Source organism: Phocoena sinus, chromosome 20 (genome assembly GCF_008692025.1).
Source record: "Phocoena sinus isolate mPhoSin1 chromosome 20, mPhoSin1.pri, whole genome shotgun sequence".
Classification (NCBI taxonomy): domain Eukaryota; kingdom Metazoa; phylum Chordata; class Mammalia; order Artiodactyla; family Phocoenidae; genus Phocoena; species Phocoena sinus.
The window spans coordinates 11,005,893-11,027,304 of NC_045782.1; the positions used below are offsets into that span (position 1 = coordinate 11,005,893).

Consider the following 21,412-nt stretch of genomic DNA (forward strand, 5'->3'; position numbering starts at 1 on the left):
TCAAGGGGGGCTCGGCCTCCGCACTCCCTGTGCAGCTCCGCACCGCGGAAGAGGAGAGGCGGAGTGAGCTCTTCTCCCCCGTCGCCACCGGGGAACCTCCCCTCCCCCACTTCACTGCATCCCTCGGGTCCACTGGACAGGGGCTGTCCCCCTCGAGCCGCCTTGCCCCGCCCCCCTAGGCCCCGCCCCCGCGCGGCGCCCAGTCCCCCGGCTCGCGGGGCCCGCCCCGCCCCCCTGCCCGCCCCTCCCACCAACCTTCGGGCGAACCCGGCTGCGGGCGTCCAGTTGCTGCCCGGAGCTGCGGAGGTCGACTGCTCGCCCGGCTAGGTCCGATCTCCGTCACACGTAAGCGCTCTGCCCCGCCATGGAGCCGGCCCCCGACGCCGAGGAGGCGGCGCACGGTGCGCGAGGCGCTGGGCCGCTACGAGGCGGCGCTGGAGGGTGCGGTGCGCGCGCTGCACGAGGACATGCAGGGCTGCAGCGCGGCGTGGAGCAGCGCGTGGCCGAGGCGCTGCACCTGGCGGACCGCTGGCGCGCAACGGTGACCGAGCTGCAGCGCGACAACCAGCGGCTGCAGGCGCAGCTCGAGCGCTTGACGCGCCAGGTGGAGGCGCTGGGCTTGACGACCGGGCTGGCCCCCGCGCCCGGCACGCCCAGCCCTCCGCCCGCGCCTGGCGTCCCGGACCGCGCGCCCCGTCTGGGCACCGCGCGCTTTGCCAGCCACGCCACCTTCTCGCTGTCCGGCCGAGGCCAGGTGAGCCTATAGGTCCCGAGTGCGTGCGCCTGCGGGACTGGGCGCTGCCCTGCCACCCGCCGCTGCGACTCCGTCGTGGGGGTCCGGCCACCATCCGGCAAAGCACCGGCTTAGCCTGCCCGCTGCACCTGTCTTGGGCCCCCTCCCTTCTTTGCAGCCGGGCCCTGTTCGCCCCGAGTTCTGTCCCCCTCTCTCTGCTGTCCCGTGGCACTAAGGGCTTGGGCGCTGTTTAACACCGCCCGGGGCCCGGCCGGCGTGTTGGGGTGGTCAGCAACCCACCCCACTCCCCACTCCCAACACCTCCATTGACGCGGCCCCTGCGATGCCGCTTCACTGAGGCCTGACGGTTCAGGTTATTGATTAACCCAGATTGAGAACTCAAGCCCGGGGTGTGTGTTGGGGGCAGGAGGACGCCGTCTGCTGGGGCGCAGCCGGGGCAGCGGCGTTTGGGAACTCGCAGGGGGTAAATCCTTACCTTGAAGGGGAGAAACGGGGTGGCGGTGGGGGCAGGGGGAACCAGTCGTGAGCAGTCTAGATTTCCAGGGGTCAATGACCGGCCAGAGGCCCACACGGGCGTGGGTGTGGGGCGGAGGTCTCTCCCCTGAGCCTGGGGCCTCCTGGAGCGGCGGGTAAGAAGGTTCCTGTGGTGTGTGCAGTGGCCCTTAGGTGGGATTTCCCACCCTGCCAGGCGTGTGCTCCGGGGTTGGGGTGCCAGGGTCTGGGTAGTGTGCACCTGCAGTCCCTCCTTGGTTCAATCCATCACACCTTCAGGTCTCTTGTGTGGGTTGGGCTGCACCTCCAGGGGCCAGGAGGAGGGGGATCAGATTAGCCCCTGCCCCTGGAGGTCCCAGCCAGGGTGGGTGATGGCCCCAGACGGAGCAGTACCAACGTCGCGGGCAGCCAGAGCAGATGTTCTGCTCCAAACACAACTGTCCATCCCGGTGGGTGTCTCAGGCTGGCTTTGTGCTGGAGGCCAAGGACCTGCTGCTGCTCGTTCAGGGGGTGGTGTGTGGGGCTGTGCCTGCCGCCGCAGAGGGGCTGGAAGGACTCACCGGCTGGAGGGGAGCCTGGTGGGTATGAGAGCAGAGGGAGGAGTTGTGAAGGCCCCTGGATGCTGGGCCGGGGAGTTGGGCTCTGCCTTGGGGGGTGGGGTGAGAGGTTCTTAAACATGCTGGTGGCAGAGCTCCTGGGTGTCCGTCCCGGTGCTCCGTGTGAAGTGCCTAGAAATGGATACACTTAATTCTGTCCTATAAGCATGACCACTGTTTGACCATGGTATAAGATCACCACTGTGAGCTCACACGTACCTAATAAACTGTGTCATCGGCTGTTTCTGAGATTTTATTTTAACACACATTTGCTACTTGTCTGCTCGTGGAAGCAGCTGTCCAAGTTTTCGAAAAATGCTCTCAGAGTCGTGTAAATAGGTACACGAATTCACGCAAATATGTGAGAGGAATCTCTCCAGTCATCTAAGTTTTCTCCGTGGGGAATTAGTCACGTGGGGTGGGCTAGTCCTCTTGGCTATGGAGCTGGTGGGTGTGGGGCACCGGGCAGGGGAGGGACAGGGTCCTCCTTGTATCCAGCAAGGTCCCTCATGGATGCATGGCAGGTTGGAGGGTGGCTGGAGACAGGATAACTTAAATGTGGTGGTCCAAGGAGAGGACAGCCAGAGCTTGGGGAGCCCTGCTGGGGGACTCCTGAATCACACATCTGGTGGAGATGCTGGGTTCCATTTGGGTTGTGCTGAGGGTGTGAGGCTGTGGGACATCCAGGCGAAGGTGTCCCAAAGCAGGTGGAGTCACAGATCTGGTCGAGGCCGGAGGTCAGGGGGACATCGGGGCAGAACTGGTGGTTGAAGCCCTAGAATGGGTGAGGTCTTCAGGGCAGCCATGCAGAAGGAGAGGGTGAGGCCAGAGCCCTGGGCAGAGTCCAGGGAGCTGCCAGGGGGCTGGGAGGCCCTGGAAAGCCCATTCTTAGACATGGAGAGAGGGAAGTCCTTCTGGAAGAAGAGGTTGGGGGTCAGCAGGGATGCTGCCCCTCGTTGAGGGATAAGGATGGAGACACAGTTGAGGAGTAGGTTCTGGACTTCAGAAAAGCCTGAAAGGGGCTTCCCTGGTGGCGCAGTGGTTGAGAGTCCGCCTGCCGATGCAGGGGACATGCCCTGCATCGGGTTCGTGCCCCGGTCCGGGAGGATCCCACATGCCGTGGAGCGGCTGGGCCCGTGAGCCATGGACTCTGAGCCTGCGCGTCCTGCGCAACGGGAGAGGCCACAACAGTGAGAGGCCCGCGTACCGCAAAAAAAAAGCGAAGGGAGGTGGAACAGCCAGCAGAGTTGAGCGCTGTGGGTAGAGGATGGTCGAGGCCTCCAGTGGGATCAGAGGCTCCCTGGGCCTGAGGCAGCTTCTCCCTGCCCTACCAGAGGCGCTGGTCCCCACTTCTCTTGCAGCCCACCTCTCTCTCGCCCACCCGGGCTCCGAGCCAGTTTCTGGCAGGGAGGGTGCTGTGCAGAGTCACCCACACGTTCTTGTTCATGGGCTGTTACTGGCAGCTTGTGAGCGGACACTTGGTCGTGAACAAGGAATCGGGGCTCCAGGGTGAGACTGGAAAGTGTCAGCTGGGCGCCGGGGCTGTCTGGCCTCTCGTACTCCCATATTCCCACGTGTGTGTTGCCGGGGGTCGGGGGGGGGCAGGGTGGTCTGGGTAGGAGGGTCTCATCCGCGCACGAGAGCCAGTGGTGGCAGTCGTCAGGCAGTGCGGAGGCCGGTGTTCCACTGCCTCTTTGTAACAGGCAATGAAATGTAGAGACCCTTGGTTGAGACCCTTTTGCTTCCTGCGGTTTCAAACCAGGGACTGCAGGGGTGGGAGGTGGGTCATATCAGCATATACTTAATGCCCTGAACTCAATGCAGGGTCGATCTAGTAACCCAATTCTGAGTGCACAAACCTTGACCTTGCTAGGTAGTGAGTAGCCAGGGAGGCTCTGGGAGGAGGGAGAGGGCAGGGCAGTAGGGTGGGAATAATCAGGAGGACTCCCTGTAGGAAGCCTGAGACCCTGCAGCAAATAGGAGCTGCTTTGGGCACATTTGCTGTGAGGCCTTAGGGACATCTCCCAGCTGGACCTCAGTCTCCTTGCATCCAAGGGGGACTGGCCCATCCCTGTTTGGCCCCTGTGCCGAGTGGGCTGCGTAGTTATAACAGTGACATCAACCCGAGCAGTTCGTAAGAGTGTCCACGGAGCCACAGCTGTGGTCTGGCTAGTGGAGGGTAGCCTGAGGCCAGGCCTGGCCCAGGAGGCTGTGCCAGAGTTGGTCCCTGGAAATGTCCTCAGCTGAGCTGGAGCCACGGGTCCCCACGTGAGACAGCCAGGAGCAGCATCGAGGTCTGGCGTGAAAGAAACCAGACTTGCCTTATCTGCCTTCCTTTCCCAGACACACTGTGTGATAAGAGAGTGAAATGCTTTGGGTAGAGTTTCAATTGAGTCTTTAAAACTGTGGTGTGAGGGAGGAGGAGGACGGAGCAGCCGGTGTTAGGGGCTCAGGATGGGGGTTTCTGGCGGCCTTGTGGGCTGTGCTAGGTACGCAGACGTGCTCCCCTGCCCGGGCGCATGAGCCCCACGTGGGTCAGGCAGCCCCAAGAGTGCCTGAAACTATTATTCCTGGCCTCACAACAGTGTTTTAAAACACTTCCCCAGGGAGAGGGTCCCCTGAAATAAGACTCACCACCCCCCGCCTCTCCCCTGAACATTCCCAGGCCTGGGCTTCCTCACAGGGAGCCTCTCCCTTCTTCAAACAAAGCCCAGATCTTGGGAGTGCGAGAGCCAGCTCCCCAGGACCCGTCTCATCCCCAGGGCTCTCCAGTGACTTCTACTCTGACCCCAGCACACGGAACCCACCCCCTTCCCTTCCATGTGGCTGAATCAGGCTGCCCCCACCAAAGGAAGACCACTGAGGGAGCATGCATGCTGGGGGCCCTGTGGGTGGGCTCAGGGACTCAGATCCTGCTGGAGCACTTACCCCGTCTCTCCTCCTCCCCTCCCCCTCCAGGGCCCGGCCTCACAAATTTGTCTTGAGCGCTTTGTGGATAGAGCCCTGGCTTGGGGTAGGAGACCCAAACCTTGACTCTGCTGCTGCTTTGGTCACGGGGTGAGGTTAGGGATGACCCCACCCACCAGGCTCGTATGAGGGGCTGGAGGGGGATCTCTGGATGGGTTGAGCGAGCACCGGGTCCCAGTCTCGGGGATGGCGTAGTGAGGGGAGTCCCGCCTGCCGGCGTGAGTCAGCCCCATCCCCTTTCCCTCCTGCTTTGCGGGAGACCCGTTGGCAGGAATCCAGCTGGTCCAGGACCTTCTTCCTGCCTGATTGTGGCCGTCCTGGTCCCCCTGGGGCATCGTGGGGTGGGTACGGGGCCTGCAATGTGCGGGGGGCTAGGCATCTGCGGTGGCGGCAGGGGGCCCACAGAGACCCACATTCCTGGGAAAATGGTTTCACCAGTGGCCGGGCCCTCCAGACCTCCGCCTAGACCTGCGGAACCTGTTGGACCAGAGTAGAGTGGGCGGGCGGGACGTGAAGCCCCCAGAGCTGAGCGCCCTTGTGACAGGTGGGGGCTGGGTTCAGGATGGACTGGCTGTTTCTCCTCCCTCTGCTGAGCTGGCTTCAGTGTAGGCTTTAGGGGTGCCCTCCCCACTCCTGAGGTGTCAGGAGTTGCCCCCTCGTTCTCCAGTGTTCCCGCGAGTGGGGCCGGCCTGTCCCACTCCATCCTCCTGAATCGGAAGTTGGAGGAGTCACCTCCCCTCCAAGCCCAGGCTCTCCCCAGGCTCGAGTCCTGTCCTCTCCCACTTCCCCAGGGTCCCCACCGCACAGAGGTTCCCGTCACCCGGCTGGAGGCTTTCTCTCGGCCTATAAACATTGTTCTACCTCGTCCACCTGGAGGAGCCCTCCCCCCGCCCCTCATGGCTGCAGGTTCCGTGTCCTCCATCCCATCCCCGAGGCTGTCTCCTGCACCCACCCCCACCTCTGATTCAGCTCCTGAACTGTCACCAAGAACCTTTTTTTTTTTTGCTAAACCCAAAGGACCTTTTTAGAGTCTTGTCTTGACCTTCTTTTCTTGACCTGAAACTACCTCTGGAGCCGCTGACACGCCAGCCTTCTCCACACACTTCCACCTGCCTTTCTCCACGTTCTTCTGGTTTTCTTCCTCCCCGCTCTGGCCTCTGCTTCTTATTCTCTTCTGCAGGTGCCTCTTCTGCCCCCAGGTGTGGTGCCCATCGCAGGCCCCATCGGCCCCAAGCCTGCTCTTCCTCTGCTGGGCTCCAGATGGGAGAGCCCTGTTTCTCCATCGTTTGTCCGTCCTTCCTCTTAAACTTCAGACTCAAATATCCAGCTGCCTCCTGACCTCAACCCCTTGATGCCCCAAGGACACCTTACACTCATCATGTCCCAAATTGAAGTTCTTATTTCCACCGACCCGCCCCCCCCACCGCCATAGTCCAAGTCAGCTGGGCCCAAAGCCCAGGCTTGAAAGAGGTGTGACTCCCCCATCCCTCCATATCCACTTACTCTCCCCAAACCTTTGAGTCCTTTTTCACTGCCCCATCTCTCCTCCCCAGGTCCCCATGTGGGACTAGTGAGGTAACTGGCCCATCTGGTCGCCCCCTTCCATGGCACTATGTCACTGGCTTCTGAAGGATGTTCCTAAAACACAGCTGACAACCTTCAGTTCCTTCCTGTCCAAGGAGTCAAGTCCAAGTTCTCCAGGCTGGCACCTTGGGCTGCATGGTGCTTCTCCAGCCACCGGATCAGAATGCTTTGTGCCTTGCTGTCTATCTGCTTTGGCAGATACTGGTCGCGTCCACTCCTGGTCCCGCCTAGCTTACTCTAGACTGGCTCTCAGCTACCCCTGCCTCTGGGAGGCCCTTCCTGACCCACGGGGCTGGATGAAGTCTGTCTTAGGCACACACCCTCATGCTGGCTTGATATCATCTGCTCACAGCCCTGGCTCCCCCATCAGACTGATCCCCCCCATGGCAGGGTGGACACCTCTTGCACCGGTTGCAGTGATAGCTGAGCCATCGGGGGCCAAGGATGGGCCTTTGTCATTCTGGGAACCTGGTAGACAAGGGGGCTAGGTAGTCTGGAGTCGTCTAAGGAGAGGTACGGCCACCTCTCAAGCCACTCATCGTGGGCTCTTAGTAGAGCCCCGGATCGGGGTCTGCCTGTGTTCTCCTCTTGCAGGGCAGACCCTACCGGCCTCACAGATGCTCCGAGCCCTCCAGCCTTCCTCACTGTGACCAGGGCAGAGCCAAGGTTGAGGACAACATCCCTCCTGGCCACAAATCTCAGCTGTTTCTCACTGTGTAACCTGGACTGCTCACATCCCCTCTCTCAGCCCTCAGGTCCCATCTGTAAAATGGGTGTGGTGGCATCTTCCTGGGGGGACAGCAAGCAAGTTGGTTTAAGTGGTATGCCCAGAAAAGGACCTGACGCTTGGCAGATGCTGGAATGGCAGAGGCTTTGCACAACCTACTCCCTCATCTCCAGCAGGGAAACCGACCCAGAGGGGGCACGACCTGACCTGGGTCACCTGGTGGCTGGCGACACAGCCAGGATGCCAGGTTGCCTGCTGGCTCTTGGTCTTGGCTCTCTCTCTGCATGACACCCCCCACTGCTGTAGCCCAGAGGAGATGGAGGGGCCCCATGGAGCCAATCAGGCCTCTGTGCTCTGGACATCCAGGCAGATCTTGTGACCCTGCATCGTGAGGGCTCCTGGGCCCATTGTTGGCCCGGAAGGACCTTATATCGCTGGGTTTAAGCTGCTCCCACACAGGCAGCCCCCGGGACAAGCAAGGGCCAGGCTCTCCGGACCCCAGGCATCTGGTCCAGCCTGGGGGAAGGGGTAGGGCGCCTTGCACATGCTTTCAGAACTCCCAGTCTTGACATTCGTCCCTAGCATTTTGGGGGTCTGGGATGAGCCCCGTGGAGGCGTTTGCCTCCAGGATCCTGGGGGCTCAGCTGGTGAGACCGAGTCCTGTGTGACCTTGACCCATCACTGTACCTTCCTGGGGCTGTCTCTCTCAAAATTGAGTGCTGTTTGCCCTGTCAGAACCAGGGGGGTCGCAGGGGGTGTGGGCAGCTGGCCCCGGCTGACTAGGCCTCGGTGGTGTTTGTCTCTCTGTAGAGCGTGGATCACCATGACGAGGCCGGAGAGTCGGAGATGAGAAGGACCTCAAACTCGTGCATCGTCGAGAACGGGCACCAGCCTGGGGCAGGTAGGGCTGGCGGCAGAGGAGAGCGGGCTGGGTAGCTTTGGGGTCAGGGCTTCAGCCATGCCTCTGGGCCAGGCCACCCTTTGTCAGGGATGGAGGGCTTGAGCCTAAACCCCAGCGGGTGGGGAGGCTGCCAGGAGAGCAGCCTCATTCAGTGTGAAGTAGAACTGTGTAAACACAGAAGAAAATGAGAGATCTCGGAAGGTGGTGAGCTTCCCTGTTTCTGGAGGAATGCAAGCAGGGGCTGAGGAATCGTCCAAGCACTGAACAGGGTAGAAAGTGGACTGATAGGTGACTATTTATTGAAGTATCTATGAGGGAAATTTGGAGCAGACGCCAGCTCTGGTTGGAGCAGCGAGACGTCCGTAGCAGGGGGAGGTCAGGGAGGCTGGAGTGGTCAGCGAGGCCTTCCTGGAGGAGGTGGGAGGAAGGTTCACAGAGACTGGAGTCCTCCTGGGAGGGTCTGAGGTCCCTGTGGATGCCACGGCTGACACCCCCAACCCTGCTGGTCCCATGTTCCAGGTCCAGGTGATGGACCCCCTGAGACCACCCAAACTGTCCCGGCACCAGAACCCCCCAAGCCTCGCCCTGCGAGCCTCTCCTTGCGGCTGCCTCACCAGCCAGTCACGGCTATCATGCGAGTCTCCGAGAGGTTCTCTGGGGAGACGTCAGCCGCAACTCTCTCGCCCACGTCTGCCGCCGTCCTGGGGGGCCTCAGCCCCAGCGAGGCCACCACACCCTGGACTCCCAGTCCCACTGGTAGGAGCAGGAGGGCATGGCCTCAAACTGGGGGGGGAGGGCAGGGGCTGGGGGCAGTTGACAAGAGACTCAGGAAACCTGGGCAAGCCCCAGCCCCCCTCTGCTGTCACTGCGACCCCCTTCCCTAGCTCATCTGCTCCATCAGATGGGGCTCATCTTTCCCGACCCCTCCCCCCAGAGATGCTGTAAAGTAGCCTCGTCCCCCACGGGAGACGACTGTGGCTTTTACTGCAGGTCGAGGCTGTGGTTAGAAGGTGGCCTCTTACCCTGCACACTTTGGCGTGGTCCCCGGGGCCTGTCTTGGGCCTGGGGTCAGGCCTCAGTGGTGTGTCCTGGGGTTAGGCTGCGTGGATTTCCAGAATGAGGGCTCGGGAACAAAGTGTTTGCTGGATACGTAGCACAAGAGGCCCTGGGCTCTGTGCTCTCAAAAGCAGGGCTGGGGGCGGGGGACGCTTTAAAAGGCCTCTTTTATGTCATTGCTGTATGTTCCCAGCATCCTTTCTCCTCAACTGTTGGCCGAGGCAGGGCCAGCTTAGCCCAGGGGTCCTGCCCCTGCCCTGAGTGACGCTGGGTAAACGGCACAGGGCCAGTTCAGAGGAAGGGAGGCTGGCAGTGGTGACCCTCCCCGAGGCCAGGGTTTGTTATTTCTCTCCCTTGCTTTGTCCCGAAGAGACGAATTCTTCTCTCCCACGGTCTTTATCCAGCTCTGGCTACGGGGCAGTGACGGCCAGCAGGAACAATGGCAGGTGAGTCGGGGCCCCAGTCCCCGGTCGGGGGAGGTCAGCCCTCCCCAGGCAGCGTCTGGACTTTGCCTTGAACTCGGGCTGCCCGGGCCCCTGCAGGGAGCTCCCTTGCTGACCCAGGATGAGGCACCCTCCTGGGCTAGGTTCCAAGGGAGAGCAGCGTCAATGGGTGGGGTTTGAGCAGAGGACATGAGGCCGCAGGGCTAGGTGGAGGGTTTTGTTTGGAGAGTATATATATACATAGGGCCTCGGGCTGGTTTCTCTTAGGACCCTTGAAAGGAAGTCTGTGCAAAGATTGGAGGGGGTGTCTCAGTCCCCACAGGAGGATGGAGCGTGGGGCAATCTCCCACTTTCCTCTCCACCCATCCTGCTTTCCGCCCGCGGCTGAGGACGTCTCTAGGCTGGGGCAGGTCTGCTGCCTCCTAGCCTGTGGTTGTCCCCATGCTCCCCCAGGCCCACTGGATTGTGATCGGAGCTGGGGATAGAGGCTGGCTTGGCTTTTGTCCCCCCTTTCAGTAATAAAAGGAGAATTGTGGCTTTCTGGAAAACTGTTGCAGGGGAGAAACAAAGGGGGTCTTTTTCGTGGTGGTGAGGAGGGGGCCTGGTCCTGGTGAGGCCGGTTCTGTGTACACCTCCCGCGAGGAGGATGCCCCCACCCCCACCCCGCTCAGCCCAGGCACGGACACCTGCGAGGGGTGACGATGCTCAGAGAGGGGCCCGCTGCCGGCCAGGCCTGCCTCGGACAGCAGCTCAGTTTGGAAAAGCTGCAGAACCGGTTGGGGACTAGAGCAAGTGGTGCTTCCTCCCTGCCTGTAGCCCGGTTGCTGCCTCGGTCTACACTCAGCGGGGTGGGGGACCCGGGGCCCAGGTGAGCTAGGGATGGGCGGGCCTGTGTTCCTAACTCCGTGCTTCTCTCCTCAGCCCACCTCTGGTGACGCCACCCGAGTCTCTCCCATCCCCGCAGCCGCCAGCCACGACCCAGGCCCATCGGCAGGGGGAGCGTCGCCGGGAGCTGGTGAGGTCGCAGACGCTGCCCCGCACCTCGGGGGCGCAGGCCCGGAAGGCGTTATTTGAGAAATGGGAGCAGGATACAGCTGGCAAGTACGGATGCTCTCACCCCCCGCCCCCCAGACCAGTCTGGGCCCCCAGAGTAGGCCTGGGCCCAGACTAGGGTCAGGCAGGTACAGTGCGGGGGCAGTTCCCCAAGATGTGACCTCTTGGACAAGACACAAGGTCAGGGCCAGCTTACGGAGCAGCTGTGGGGAGAAGAGGAGGGGGCAGGGGGCCAGGCAAGGCCTGGGGAGAGCCTAGACCCCCTTCCCGAGTCCTGGAGGGGCCCCAGCTTGCCCTCACACCCCACATTCCTCACCCAACTGGAGAAGTTGGTTTCAGGGGCGTGACTGGAGAGGCCACAGGGCCGTCACTGGGATGCCCAGCAGTAGCTGGAGGTGACACAGCGAGACCAGCCCCCTATGAAGCCCCACCCCTGCTCCAGATGAGACCCACCTCTGCACGCAGTTTATCCAGCGCTCCTGTCCGCGGGTGGTGCTGATGCCTGTTGCTTGTGGGGTGCGGCCCAGGCATATTTGATGATGACCACCCCCAGTCCCGCTCCCAAGGCTCTGACTCTAGTGAGTCAGAAGGGACACCCAGGAAGTGTCCCGCTGACCCGGACAACCTGTTCTTGGCCATTAAGGAGTGTCCTTGGGGCCCAGAGGAAGAAACCGTTGCTCCAGGCTAGGAAAGAGGGCGGCCCCAGAGGGAGGCTCAGAGGAGGGGTGGGATGAAGGGAAGCGGGGAGTGTGCTCCAGGCAGACGGCAGCGGACGTGCGGCCTCAGGTCCTCTGCCCCAGGATTGCCCATGTGGGAAGTAAACAGGGGACATGGAGGCTGGAAGGGATCTGCTCATAGCCAGACTCCATCAAGGGAGGCTGTGCCCTGGGATGGGGGGCTCATGCCTAGACGTGGGTGTGGGGCTCATGCTACCTGGGTGAGCAAGGTGCGGCACGTTCTCCGGAGTAGATTGGCAAGCCGAGGGGCAGCCCCCCAGCCCCCCAGCAGGCCTGCCCTCTCTCTGCAGGGGGAAGGGGTGAGACCCGGACGAAGCTGAAGCGCTCGCAGAGCTTCGGCGTGGCCAGCGCCAGCAGCATCAAGCAGATCCTGCTCGAGTGGTGCCGCAACAAGACGCTCGGCTACCAGGTGAGCCTGGCCCAGCTGCCGGGACCCTGGCCAGAGGTGGGAGTGGGCACCGCCCCCCCCCACTCTTGTTCCCTTGGCCGGGGACGGGAGCCCCAGTCTGGGGCGGAGGGGTAGGAGCTGGAGAAACTGTACCCTCCCGATCGGTCCCCAGCCACTGCAGGTGGAGTCCAGCAGGCACGGCTTGTTGCTGAGCTGGGTAGATGGTGGGCCTGGGGAGGGGCTGGGAGGACCTGCTTGTGGGAGCGAATCAGGTGGAGGGGCTGAGGCCAGCGCTGTGCTCCCCCTTACCTCCCTGCGTTGGCCTCGCAGCACGTGGACCTGCAGAACTTCTCCTCCAGCTGGAGCGACGGGATGGCCTTCTGCGCCCTGGTGCACTCCTTCTTCCCCGATGCCTTCGACTACAGTGCCCTGAGCCCCGCGCAGCGGCGGCAGAACTTTGAGCTGGCCTTCACCATGGCCGAGTGAGTATGGCGGGTCCCCTGGCTGCCAGCCCCTCCCAGTCCCCAAGCCCGAGTTCTGCCCTGCGTCCAGCACAGGGGCTGGCAGGACGGGGGCAGCTGTCCGCAGACCTGAGAGCCTTGAGGCCACCCAGTCTGTCGCCTCCCGTATAGATGGAGAGACTATGGCCAGGAAGGGGGGATTTTCTACTCAGTAGTAGAGCCAGGCTCTCTTCTCTTCTCGTGCACCTGCCCTCTTGGCTGGTACCCGGCCTCTGGTGTGCGGTCTGCCAGACCAGCCACAGACAAAGTGCAAGGGGCAGTAGGACAGGGTCTGCCGGAGCACTGAGCCTGTCCTCTCCAGGCTGGTGAGAGATACAGTTGCTTGGGAGAGCCCAGCAGCTGATCAGCAGGAAACTGAATAATATCTGACTTCTCCAGTAGGTACACTTTGCTTCCCTAAATGTCGTAAAAGCGTTTGATATGAAATTGCCTACCTTCTTAAGACCTGCTCATAGAGAGAAGATTGGGTGACGGGTGATTCTGGGTTCAGGAGGTGCTCGGGGAGCTTGGCATTTGGTCATAGGCTGAGGGCTACCCCCAGTGCCTCAGGGGGGTGTCAAAGAGTGCTCTGGTGAAGGTGCCTTCAAACTGAGTAGGCAGGAGGGTTTAACAAAGGGCTTCCTTGCAAACGTGTGGGGCAGGAGTGAACGATGAGCCAGGCGCCGTGGGGTACCCTCGGGCTGGGGAGAACAGCTGTGCGGAGAGGGCTGGCTGATAGGAGCTGTACTTTGGGGCAGTGGTGCGACCAGCTCACAGTGACCCGGCAGGAAGGGAGCTGAGGGAGTAAACCCTCCGCCCTCCCCCACCTCCTACCCTCAATGCCAGGGGCCTCACGTGGGCTGGACACGGAAGGCAGAGGGCAGGGGAGCTATTGCTGCGGTCCATAGAGTCCGTGCCCCCGGTCCAGAGCAGGCACGGGGCAGAGATGAGGGTGTTGAGGGCTGCCTGTTGCTGGGCTTTGTGGAATTAGGGGGAGGAAGGTCAGAGGGCAGGAGGACCTCCCCAGAGCTGAGTTTCCTGGAGGGAACATTTTTCATTTTCTCCTGGCCACCCACCTTTGTGCCTGGTGGAGTGAGCCTCTGGCCACCCGTGTGTGCCTGACCCCCCTCGTGTCTTGTCCACGACCCCGGTGCCCACGTCCGGGAGGTGCTCTCACGTGCTGGTGGAGCTGGAAGAGCCCTCCCTGAAGCCTGGCCTGCCCACCGCCCCCACCCCGAGTCTGTTCCACCCCACACCTGGCCCCAAGCCCGGCCGGGGAAGGAGTTGGAGCTCACAGGTTACAGCCCCGTGCCCGGGACTGCGGGTCTCACTCTAGGGGCAGAACGGAGACCCTGACTTGTTGGCGTGCCGGCGTTGCCCCTGTGGTGTTGTCTCGGATGACCTGCGTTGGCCTCTCGGCCCCGTGGGGTCGTAAGAACTCCTTGTATACTTTGGAAGCCGTCTCTTCCCTGGCTGTTTAGGATTAGCTGTCGTCCTAATTGCGGAAACAGCTTTGGGCAGAGCGTGTTACACAACCGAATCCAGACGATGCTGAAGTAGCGCCAAGTGTAACGGCTCGATGTTGAGGAGGGGGCGCCTCCCCAGCTGCTTGGAAGCCCAGAAAGGGTGACTGTCGAAAAGCAGATGGTCAGAGTGTACAGGGCCCGGGCTCTGATGTGGGCACCCAAGACCACCCCCCACCCCGCCACCGCTGGGTGTGGCCACACTTGTCTGACAGTTTTTCTCCATCGAGTCCAGTGGGCCTGGCGGTGCCCGCTCAAGCCCCGGCCACCTTGGTCACCCTCAGCCCTGGACCAGGCTGGGCTGTGGCAGGAGAGGGGTGCCCTGGGCCCCAGGATGATGGCCCTGCACCCCAGCTCGCAGGGAACGTAACTTCCCTTGGCGACCGGAGCCAGAGCCATTCGTGGCTGTGCTTTCCCAGCACGAGGTGTGAGCTCAGAGAGCCTCCAGACTCCAACCAGATGTTTCTTCTACTCCCACATTGGGGTTGGGGCGTGGGAGCCTGCTTCAGGCTGTACCTCCCTCCCACCCAGAGCAAAGGACGTGGTAAAAACGGGGCCCCGCCTTCCTGCCGCCTGAGCCGCTCCCAGCTAGCTGGGGAGGGGAGGGGAGGGTGGGCTTCGGGCCCCTGAGATGAGTTCTGGCTTATCTGCTGACTCAAGAGAGGGCCCGGAGGGGCGCCCACAGCCGGCCTGAGGGGGAGGAAGGTGCCTCCCCTCCTGAGTCATCCGGGAACTCAGCTCACAGGTACGTGGGGGACAGGGCTGGGAGGGTGGGCCTGCCTGCCCAAGGCCTCCTGGGAGGATGGCAGCTGGGCTCACCTAGTTTCTTGGACAATAAGCTGGTTAGAACAGCTGGAAAGAAGGCACAGGGACACCTACTTGAGGATACTGGCTACCAGTGTCTTAACAGACACTCCTTAGTTTTGCCAGCAAAAGCCAAGCAGACACGCGGGGCTGGGGGAAAGCCCTCAAGGGCCACGCAGGCAGCAGAAAGGCAGTTTGCGGTGGGCGGTGTAGGGTGACGGGAGCCTGGGCTCTGATGAAGGAACAGCCTTTGGAAAGGAAAAGCAGCCGTGGACAGGGCCCCTGCACATCAGGAAGGAGAAGCTTCCAGACCCTTCGGCGAGCAAGGGGCCTTAAAAGCACAGAGACGCATCTAGAACCTGGGGAGTAAGAGGGGTTTGTGATGCCCCTCCCCCTGATAGTTTACCTCCCCAAAGATTCCCCGGGGCCTAATCTGTGTGAGAGATGCGGTGTCGACAACACAGTGAGCTCCCCTCCTCGGACAGGTGTTGGGGGCTTGGAAAGCGGGAGGACCAGCTCCTGTGGTGGGTGGTTCCCGCCGAGATGGAGAGTGCGGTGTAGGCCCGGGGCCGGCCAGTGTAGCTGAGGATCCCGCTTGCCCTGCGGGGAATGTGTCCTACTCTCAGGTTACAGCCCAGCTGAAGGAGCTTCCAGGCTATTTGTAGTGCCCATGTGTCTCTAAAACCAGATAGGAGGCTGTAGTCCGAGCCCTGGCATCCCAGGCTGCATTTAGAGAAGGCTTAGACAAATAAAAATAACCCCTCAGGCACCTCCTCCACCTGCCTGCCCGACAGGCTAGCCCTGTAGTGACGGAGATCACAATAGGAGAGTAGTAGGAGAAAATCCTCTAACCCTTTTTTAACCCCAAACAAGGTGGGGCTAATTCATCTAAAATTGGTAGTAGGCAAACGATAGCTCTGGTTCTTGCTGCGTAGTGACATTTGAAATGACCTGGACTTTCTTCTTTGGATGATTATTCCATGCTGTTTGAACGATTTAAAACAAGTTTGTGTTTTCACAAAAGCAGTTTTGTTTTCATTTAAAAGGCAGTTGGGGCCTGTAATATTTTGAGACTGAAATGTTTTTATAAAAGTCAATGTTCATCATCATTTTCCTTTACTCACATCCTGTCTCAGGAGTTGTGTCCATAGCTTCTAGAAATCTTATCATTACTGTCACGGCTGGTTGGGGTGGGGTGGGGACCAGATGGTTAGGGCCTCAGTCCTCTGGTTTCTGGGGAAGCCAGCACCTTGCCCATAGCTTCCTGTCTGCGGGGTAGAGGGTGATACCAGGGTCAGGCCTTAGCGCCCGTCCTGACTGCCGCCCTGGGCAGGGGCAGGGATGTCATTAGTGGGAGGGTCAGTGCAGCCTCTAGAATGAAGAAGGGGGGCCAGCCCAAGTTGGACAACACTTGGGACGTGCCAGCAATTCTAGAGAGAAACCAGAACCTGCTCAGAGGAGGGCCCCCAGGTACCCACTAGGGGCACAGCGAAGGAACCAGACATGGTTAGTTTCAGGGAAAGACATGGACATTAAGATTCTCTTCCAACACGTGAAGGGCTCTTTTGTAGGGGGAAAAACAATTAGACTGAGAATAGCCTTGTGAGGCTAATAGGTAGAAAGTACCAAGAGGCAAAATAGCGTAAGAAACGTGAGGGAAAACTTCCTCCTGGCCAGGGCCACCCGCAGAGGGATCGGAACGGTGCTTGGAGGAAATTAGGGCCCCTTCCCTGAACCTGGAGGGGAGCATGGCCGAGGCAGGGCCTTCACCAGGTGGTTGGTGCCTCTGAGGGGGGTGTTTGGAGGGTGGGATTTCAGTTCTCTTCCAAGGCTGAGGTTTAGGGTTCTAATGGTTCCCACGTTTCCTGGGGGACTGAGGGCCGAGGCAGGGCCTTCACCAGGTGGTTGGTGCCTCTGAGGGGGGTGTTTGGAGGGTGGGATTTCAGTTCTCTTCCAAGGCTGAGGTTTAGGGTTCTAATGATGCCCACGTTTCCTGGGGGACTGAGTACCGAGGCCACTGCTGTCAGTGGTGATACCTGGGCACACACCTGGCATTCTCCGTCTGCAGCCCTGGGAGGGTAGGAGGAGCTCTCCCTGCGCTGCAGGTAGGGAGAAGGGCATCAGACGCCACCTGATAGCTCAAGGAGATGAACTCAGGTCCACGGCCTCCCCAGGAACTCAGGTTTTCAGTCCTTGACTATCAACAAAGCACCTCTGCGTGCATATCCTCGTCACAGCGTCCACTCCCCTGACACCGAGCCCTGCCCCGGCCCATCCTGGGCAGCCAGGGTGCCCGCTTATCGGGCCAGAGCCACTCGCCACCCCACGAAGCCCTCAGCTTCCCTTGCAAGCTGCCCGCTCCAAACCGAGGGGGAGCCCGCCGACGGGATCCAGGACCGGTGTCTGCGTTTTGCCCTGACTTTCGGTTTCTGATAGGAGGCCCGGCGTCGGGCCAGCACCACAGGATGGGCCCCGTGCTAATGTTACGGTGCTTGCCTTTGGAGCACGCAGGCCCAGGAGCCGGCAGGGACTGGGAGAAAGTGCTTGGGGTACAAGGCACCGCCTCCCAACAAGAACAAGCCCACCGGGAGGGGGAGCGGAGGTCGGGGGCTGACTTTCCACCAAGGAAATGGCACGGAAGGGTGAAGCTATGGGCAGAGCCAGGATCTGAACCCAGCTCTTTAGAGTTCCAGTTCAGGCCTCTTTTCCCTGATGACCCACTCTGCTGCTTGGAGCGAACCATGACAATACAGACAGCAACAGTGATCATTCCTAACGTTTATTGAGCTCTTCTGATGTGCCAGACACCGTTCCTGCTGGTTGTGTGATTAGCTCATGAATCCTCCCACCTCCTTGTGAAGTGGCTGTTATCCAGTCGGGGAAACTGAGGCCCTGAGAAGTTAAGTGTCATCCTCAAATCATATCACTAGGAAGGATACAGCTGGGATGTGAACAGTGTCACTCGTGGACTTATGGATATGGGGGCAAAAAGACCGGAGACCCTGGAACTACAAGAGTGCACACAGCTGTTGAAGCTGATTGGACCGAGTGCAGTTGCTTTGGGCCTTTTGGGTTCGGCCTGATGACGCGTCTGGCTCGGCACAGGGCGGGGCTTTGCTGGGCTTGGCGAGGGTCCCTGCTGTTACCTCCCAGGTAGATGCTCGTCTTCCCACCTCCATGAGACCTTGAAGCCGGGACCTTCAGTCCCCCTCCAAGCTGAGAACGGCAGAGGGAACAGCTTTTTTTTGCAGCCCAGTGAAAGGCCCCAGTTTCCACATGCGTCTACACCAGTGGGCCAGAAGTTAAACCAGTATTTCCCAGAGCATGAGGTGGGCCCAGGGCGAGGTTGAGGGTAGGCTCACAAGATGATTTGAAGCAACTTTTAAAACTTTTGAGTTGGGGGCTTCCCTGGTGGCGCAGTGGTTGAGAGTCCACCTGCCGATGCGGGGGACACAGGTTCGTGCCCCGGTCCGGGAAGATCCCACAGGCCGTGGAGCGGCTGGGCCCATGAGCCATGGCCGCTGAGCCTGCGCGTCCGGAGCCTGTGCTCCGCAACGGGAGAGGCCACAACAGTGAGAGGCCTGCGTACCGCAAAAAAACAAAAAAAAAACTGGGTTGTTGTGACCCTTGAGTAGATAATAAAATCAATTTAGTGGCTCACGACCAGCATTAAAACAAACAAAACAGAAAAACAAACAAACAAAGGAGGTGGGGAGAGAAATAAAGACGAAATCTAGAGAAGATATGAGTAGTAGAAAAGGTCAGTATCTTTGTGAAACTTTATTTCCACATAAATGTATGCAGGTGCTGAATGAATCACGATGAAACACCTCTAACTATGGGTTAGGGTTAAAAAAAAGGCTAAAGACACTGGGGTTTTTTTGTTTGTTTTGTTTTTTGTTTTTTGTTTTGCGGTACGTGGGCCTCTCACTGTTGTGGCCTCTCCCGTTGCGGAGCACAGGCTTCGGACGCGCAGGCTCAGTGGCCATGGCTCACGGGCCCAGCCGCTCCGCGGCATGTGGGATCCTCCCAGAACCGGGGCACGAACCCGCGTCCCCTGCATCGGCAGGCGGACCCTCCACCACTGCGCCACCAGGGAAGCCCAAAGACACTGTTTTAGGAAGCATATGGGTGAATTTATTTTTTACTTTATTCATTTTACATTTATTGTTATAGTCCATGCTGATTCTCCATATACTGCTGATACATGTTGAATTTTTTTAGTGAAATTTAATTTTGGAGCTAAATTTTTATTAATAAAACTAACCTTTTCGATTAATATGTTTGTCTAAATTAATAAAATTGAATTTTTTAGCAGAACTTAATTTAGTGAAACCTTAAAGTGAAGCTGAATTTCACTGAAATTTTAAAGTAAGTCTAGTTATGTAAAAACACGAGTCGTAAGGGCGGTTCCTGGATGTGGGAGTCTGGGAAACAGTGCATTAGAGAAAGTAACCGCAAAGGCTCTTCTGGGGTGATGTGAATTCACAGTTGGAGAGCACTTGGGAGCCTCCAGCTCCGGGCCAAGCTCTGTTCTGGGGCTGATGGCTGGGGCCGGCGTTCTGATGCGGCTTCTGTGTTTCAGGAATCTGGCCAACTGTGAGCGCCTCATTGAGGTGGAGGATATGATGGTGATGGGCCGCAAGCCAGACCCCATGTGCGTCTTCACTTACGTCCAGTCTCTGTACAACCACCTGCGTCGCTTTGAGTGAAGCCCCTCGGGGCTGGAGAGACAAGCCCCGAAGGAGTCAGGATGCCCCCCGAGCCGAGTTGCATTCTGGTGTGAGAGAGCTGTTTGTTCTGTGCCTCGTAACCGCGCTCCCCAACCTGCCCGGCTGCGTTACTGATGGGAAAGTACCGCTGAGCTGCGTGCACTACTGCACTGATCACAGCCAAGGGCTCCAAGGAAAAGGAAGTATTACCAGAGAGAGAGAAATTGGTGCTAAATAATTACCTTCCTTAAAAATAATAATAATAATGATGCTTGTCTGTAGATTCTGGAAGCCTGAATCAGTGTTCCCTCTGCTGAACTGGATCCATTGGCTTTACAGGGTTGCGTTGACTACCAAGTGTTTTTTAATCCAAACACCCAGAGTTTTCTACTTCCTCACACTATTGTAGGTTCCTTTCCTCCCTCGCTCTGGGCCACTGCCAGGAAATATAGAGACGCTTAGTCAGCAGCTTGACAAAGAAGACTGAAGTCTTGGGGAAGAAACTGTTTAATCACTCCCAGGTCCTGGGCAGCAGCTGACCTGCAAGTCACCTCGGCTCTCTGGGGAAATGGGAGGGCTCTCGCCGGGTCCCAAAGCGGTCCTGTCCTTCCCAGGAGGGCTCCACACGTGTTTGGCTGAGAATAGGCCCCCCGGGAAGTTAACGCTTTTAGGGAAGGACGGGCATTTGGTGCCGCGAGGTGGTTTTTAGTCACAGCTTCTTTTAAGGGATTTGATGCAGATATTTATAAAAAGTAACTCCATCTGTACCACTGACCGTTTGTACATAAAAAGATGTGTCGCACTCCGCTTGGGATTTGTTATTTCTGTTTGGGAGATGGGGTGCCTGGGAATAAGAGATTTCTCATCCATTTCAAATGAAAATCTGCTTACATCCCGCCCCCCCCACCCTTAACCGTTTCTGTACCAAAATCACTGCTCAGAAAGTTGAAAATCACATTTGCTTTTCTTGCGTTTGCCTGTCAGTCACCCGTCTCCGTGTCATGGAAGGAGCACGGACAGAAAGTCCCCCCTTGCAGTTCTGTCCCCTGGAAGTTGACTGACAGATCTGTGATCAGCAGTGGGGTGGTCCCGCACGTGGGGGAGCCCATCGAGGGGCACTGGTTTATTTTCACAGCTGTTCGGTGGTACAGAAAAAGCTGTTAGGGTTTTCTTAGAACATCTTTAGATTCTATAAAGCTGCAGCCGTTAGCTTATTCTTATTCAAGAAGCATTTTCTAATCGGGTTGGATTTTAGCCATGCACTTGGAGGACTTCCCTTTAAGGAGTTAATATATGTCTTCAGCTCATGCAGTGGGTTCTAACCACCAGCATCTGTGCCTTCTCAGAGTCACCTGTGGTCCCTTGTGTTGGGGGACAGAGCTCTTCGGGGGTGTCGGGAGGACCACGGCAGAGCTTGCCAAGTGGGTGGCTGGTAGTCTCAGCAGGTTTGTTTGTTCGGGGCTGCAGCCTTGTCCCATCCTTTGGATTCTTCCACAGTGGGAGCCACTCCCTTTCCAGCTCTTGTCTCGCGGAGGCTTGGGAAGGTGAGCCTATCATTAGCAAAGACACTGCACCTGGTTTTTTTTTATTACCGAAGTTTAGGGTTTCAAAACCTAAAGCCAATCCAAGCACACAGGGGCTCTATAAAAAGCATGCCTAGGCTTCCCTGGTGGCGCAGGTTTGTTGAGAGTCCGCCTGCCGATGCAGGGGACGCGGGTTCATGCCCCAGTCCAGGAGGATCCCACGTGCCGCGGAGCGGATGGGCCCGTGAGCCATGGCCGCTGAGCCTGCGCGTCCGGAGCCTGTGCTCCGCAACGGGAGAGGCCACAACAGTGAGAGGCCCACATACTGCAAAAAAAAAAAAAAAAAAAAAAGCATGCCTATACATTCCTGAGTCCTCGCACGTGTGAAGCGGAGCTCTCCTGAATTGCAGACGTGGTCTTGCACCTCTGCACATAAAACAGAGCAGATCCTGCTGGCGTAATGAACAATTTATCTTAAATTGAGGCATGGTGTCCCTCGTGTCTCACATTCAGAGTAATACAGGCTAGATATCTTAAAGTAGGTCCTGTAACGTTCTCGGCTGTGGTTTGGGGGAGGGGCAAATGAGGGCTCATAAGCCTTAAGGGGTTGGAAACTTGATTATCTCCAAGACAAAGCCTGAGGGTTCCAAGG

At 59.0% G+C, this 21,412-nt stretch overlaps 1 protein-coding gene across 1 annotated transcript; it reads left to right on the forward strand.

Moving 5' to 3' along the window:
* Positions 1-364: 364 nt before the first annotated feature.
* On the forward strand, positions 365-20,042 carry SMTNL2 (smoothelin like 2). Its single transcript, XM_032615038.1, is given in 11 exon segments — positions 365-394; positions 396-468; positions 471-754; positions 7,931-8,021; positions 8,541-8,777; positions 9,448-9,523; positions 10,442-10,617; positions 11,315-11,320; positions 11,601-11,719; positions 12,029-12,180; positions 19,111-20,042. Coding segments are annotated over 11 exon segments (1,371 nt in total). The 3' UTR covers positions 19,238-20,042.
* The last annotated feature ends 1,370 nt before the right edge of the window (positions 20,043-21,412 follow it).